The 4,366-nt window shown below is 45.4% G+C and overlaps 1 protein-coding gene across 1 annotated transcript in view; it reads left to right on the top strand.

Annotated features, from left to right (window-relative positions):
* The window catches only part of Lsm12 (LSM12 homolog), a 20,903-nt gene that overhangs the window by 13,835 nt on the left and 2,702 nt on the right, over positions 1 to 4,366 (top strand). The window contains exon 3 of the mRNA XM_029546690.1: positions 3,070 to 3,096. Within this exon, the coding sequence (XP_029402550.1) occupies positions 3,070 to 3,096 (27 nt within the window). The remainder of the gene's footprint in view (positions 1 to 3,069; positions 3,097 to 4,366) is intronic.

Here is a 4,366-nt window from a genome sequence, read left to right as displayed (position 1 = left end):
GAAGAGGGAGTCAAATCTTGTTACAGATGGTTATGAGCCACCATGTGGTTGCTGGGATTTGAACTCCGGACCTTCGGAAGAGCAGTCAGGTGCTCTTACCCACTGAGCCATCTCACCAGCCCGTTAGGAGCTATTTAGTATATGTTTTAATCTTTTACATGTTTTGTATGTGTGGGTACACATATGTGTGATGTGACAGTCAGAGGACAGTTTGCAGGAGCTGGTTCTCCTTCCACCCTATGGATTCTGGTTATTGAACTCAGGTCAGTGGGGTTAGCAGCAAATGCTTTTACCCACTGAACCATCTCACCAGGCCAGAGCCACTGATGTTCTTTGTTTTGGTATCACATTCATGTGGTTTTTTCCTTTGCCCACATCAAGATGCTATTTATTATAAAGTGGCATCAGAAGGAAGCTCTGGTTTGTAGAAGTTCCTTTTTTTTTTCCGTGAGAATAATACACAGTGAGGTGGGGGGCACACTCAAGTTGACAGGTACATCACTTCAATTAAGCCACACACTACTAGTGACATGTACTTGTGGCTTTATGCTTTGGAGTTGCCTGAGCCTGGTGTGCTCTTAAACATGGTGCTTTCTTATTTTTTTGAGGTGCTGACTGGCTCTTGTTTTGATTGGTAGCAAAGCCAGCAGCTAGCACTGATAAAAATAAGCATAGGGTAGGTGATACTCAAATGAATATTTTAAAATGTACTAAGAACCTTATCTAGCTCAAGATTGTCACTGGGCACATTTGCTACTGAAGATTAGGACTCTGTCTTTAGTCATGAACCATAAAGTTTGCTAATTTGGAATACCTGGAGTATATCGGTTTATAATAGTGTAGGCATGTATAGATTTATTTGTAAACAGGTGAAAGAATGATGTCCATTTGCTCTACAGAGAACTGCTCTGTAATCTCTGTGAGTTCCTTCCTGATTTTTGAGGAGCAAGATCGTGATGATGTCTTCCCCCAACCCCACCCCTGACTCATAATTTTGAGGAGAGGACACAGAGGTTGATTGTTTTTTGTGGGAGTAATCTCTATGCCTGGTTGGGTCTTTTTGAGGCAGGTTCTCACAGTTAGATCCCAGCCCCTGGAAGTTGCTGTATAGCTGAGAATGACCTGGAACCTCTGATCCTAGCCTTTGTCACCTTACCCTGGTTTCTGCAGTGCTAGAGATCAAACCCAGTGCTGTATCAACTAAGATGCAGCTCAGCCTTGTTGGGGCATCTTGAGAGAAGCTGACCTCATTGTACAACTCTCTAGTGAAGGCAAAGTCTTGAAGGCCTTTTCACATGGCCATGAAACGCAGGTAAACTGCTGGCTGAAGGTGACAGACTCTGCGTGGAGGGCTGGCAGCCGAATCGCAGGCTTTGCATCGTAGAGTAGTAGTCTATTGCCCAGGAGGCGAAGCATAGCTCAGGGAAGGAGCTGTAGCCCTCAGGGGCTCTGGGAGGTGCCACTGCCCTCTGGTTTATGCTCCTTTCCTTGGAGACTTCATTTTCTGAGACATTGTTTGAGAAGTGAGACTCAAGGAAACCCCTCGTGGTTTGTTACCAGGGTTTTCTTGGTTCCTGAAAAGGCGTTGATTGTTGCTTAAAATACACATCAGCAGTTCTCTTTCCATAGAAACTCTGTTTCCAAGCTCCAGGCTTTCTCACTTCAGTTGGAATTGACTTGCTCAGAGTACATTGATTCCTCTATGAAGTTGTAGTCTGATGGGCCAGAACAGCAAGCCTGCAAAATAATTACTACACTGCTCTCATATTTGTATCTGTCTATATCTGGAGACCAGGTGATCTCTGGCTTCAAATTACAGGAGAGGTTTGTCATGTTTCTGCTTTTACCTGGAGAGGCTAAAAATGAGAGCATGTGTGAGCTAGCCCCTCTGTGATCACATAAGTATTTATTATTACTGTGTGTATTTAGTGTACTGCAGCTTTATTATGTTTATATTATACATATGGACTGTATTCATGGAATTGAAAGATCTTTAGATCATTCTCTTAGTTTTCAGGTTATTATTTCAGGGTTATTACTTGCCTGTTTTTCTTTTGTCTTTGTTGTTGGTTTGTTTTTTGTTTTGTTGTGGTTTTTTTGAAACAGGGTTTCTCTAGTCCTGACTGACCTGGAACTTGTTCTGTAGACCAGGCTGGCCTTAAACTCACAGAGATACACCTGCCTCTGCTTCCTGAGAACTGGGGGTAAAGGCGTGCACCACCATACCCCCAAGCTGTGCCTGCTTTTCCTAACTGCCTTGTATAACACATTTGTTTTGCCTTACACTGAAAGATTTTCTAGCAAGTAATAGTGTAAGGTGGGATATTATAGGTTGACAGGGTACCCACCCTTGCCAGGAGTCTGACATTTTAGTAGACTGCCAGATTTTGCCACCAGTTTGAGATTGATCCACCAGGGGTTAGTGAGGCAGCAGGCACAAGGTAGAATTCACACCATTCCTTTTTGTGCAGAGCAGAGTGGGGCAGAGCTGCCCTCAGCTCAGGTGAAAGTAGGGTTAGGTTTATTTGTCTTCTGCTGTTAGATGAGCATATGGTGCTGGAGAAGCTGAGCATTGATTGCCAAGAGCTGGGTCTCAACTCTGTCTGTTAAAGTGCACATTGGTTTCTAAACCTGAGTTTAGCGCAGTAGTGTGTGACCTGTACTTTCTCTTCTTTAAGTAGAAGTGTGTGATAGTATTTCTCTCTGGCTATCTCTTCCCAGAGCCACCCCTGACCCTGTCACACTGCACATCCCCGTGCTCATTTTCCTGTTCTTTTTTTCACTGGAGTTGCCTTGTGTTTTCACGCTCTCTTTGGGATGAATCTCTAACGTAGCACAGTACATCTTTGGTACATAGGGAGCCCCAGGAAGAATAGAAAAGAGGGGTGTTTGCCAGGAATTGCATGCAGTAACTAGATGCTGTTTTGGGGGGTTGTTTCATTGGCTCTCTAATCATGCTGATTCTAGACCAATCTTTGCTGACCTGCTTCCTTAGTGTGAAGGTTCTGAGTTGGAAAGAATGAAGGGGAAACACTTTTCTGAGTCTTTTTTTTCTCTCCCTCACCCTAGCTTGCCAGCAAAGCACGGACGGAGAAGGAGGAGAAGCTGAGCCAGGCCTATGCAATCAGCGCCGGTGTCTCCCTGGAGGGCCAACAGCTCTTCCAGACCATTCACAAGACGTGAGTTGGGGGAGCATAGGGGTTCCTATTCCTAGAGCTGATACTGTCAGGCTGGCTGTCAGACAAAAGGCTTCTGGGTGGTTGTCTTGCTGAAAGTGTATAAGGGCAGTGAGGGTAGCTGTTGGCAGCATATTGGCATCCAGAGATGTGGTGCTTGGAACTCCCTTTGCACAGAATACTGTGATCCTAAATCAGTCATTGCAATCTTTCTGTTTGTGAAAACTTGTTTGGGATTGCATTGTCCTGTAAGGTTCTCTGGTAATAGTAATCCATAATTTAGAGCTCACGATTAACTTCTTGTTTGTTGTTACTGCCATCCTTACCTCTGAGATAGCTTGTGGCTTTATTAAGGGACGTTATATCACTTTCCCTACTTAGCCTTGGGACAAACACAGGGAGTTAGGAAGAACAGAAGGCAACCTTCTTACCTCCTCCTAAAACACATGTTGTCACAGCAGAAGTCATTGACTCTCTACTAGCTTCCCTGAGTGCTGAAAAGCTGGAACATTTGACACCCTCCTCAACCCCCCTCTCCCCCCACACTGCCTTCTGTTACCCTGTTTAACCACCCAGGGTCTGATGCACAGATGGCAGCTGGCTGTAAAACTGTCTGGGGCCGGGTGTATCTGAGCATTTCCAGGTATGTGAAGGAATTCTCTTCGTAGCATCAGCTGCCCTGGGATTCCCCGTGTGTGAACTCACATGGATCTTCCTGGTCTGGCAGGTGTCTACCTATGGTAGTTGAGTGGGGCCAGTTGGAGTGCAGCTTGCATGGCTGAGGGCAGAGGCTGGGTGGAAGCAAAGTACAGATCACTATTTCTAGAAGTGCTCTTTTTTTCCCCTAGGCCAAGGGTGAACAGATTATGCCAGCAAGGCAGATCTGCCCCTTGTATGCGCGTCATCTGTTGGCAGGTTTCTGTAGCCGCTTATGATCTGACATCGTCTAGAAAGCAGTTGGCAGCCTCTGCTCTAGACCTCTAAGTCGGTTCTAGTGGGTTAGGTCTGGTTGTACATTTGTAACTTGGTTTGAGCTTCTGAGACTGCCACCAAATGTTTTATGATTCTCTAGGCCCCTGGTGCTTCAAACTAACAGTTCTGGGCTCTCCCTAAGATAATGTTCATTAGTGATGTTGCTTTCCTGTCCACAGATGCCCAGGGAATGTTTGTTGACTCCTCTTTCTGGCTCA

The sequence above is a fragment of the Mus pahari genome, chromosome 14, assembly GCF_900095145.1.
Source record: "Mus pahari chromosome 14, PAHARI_EIJ_v1.1, whole genome shotgun sequence".
Lineage (NCBI taxonomy): Eukaryota > Metazoa > Chordata > Mammalia > Rodentia > Muridae > Mus > Mus pahari.
The sequence above is the reverse complement of the archived record's forward strand: the minus strand, read 5'-3'. Positions and strand labels throughout refer to the sequence as shown.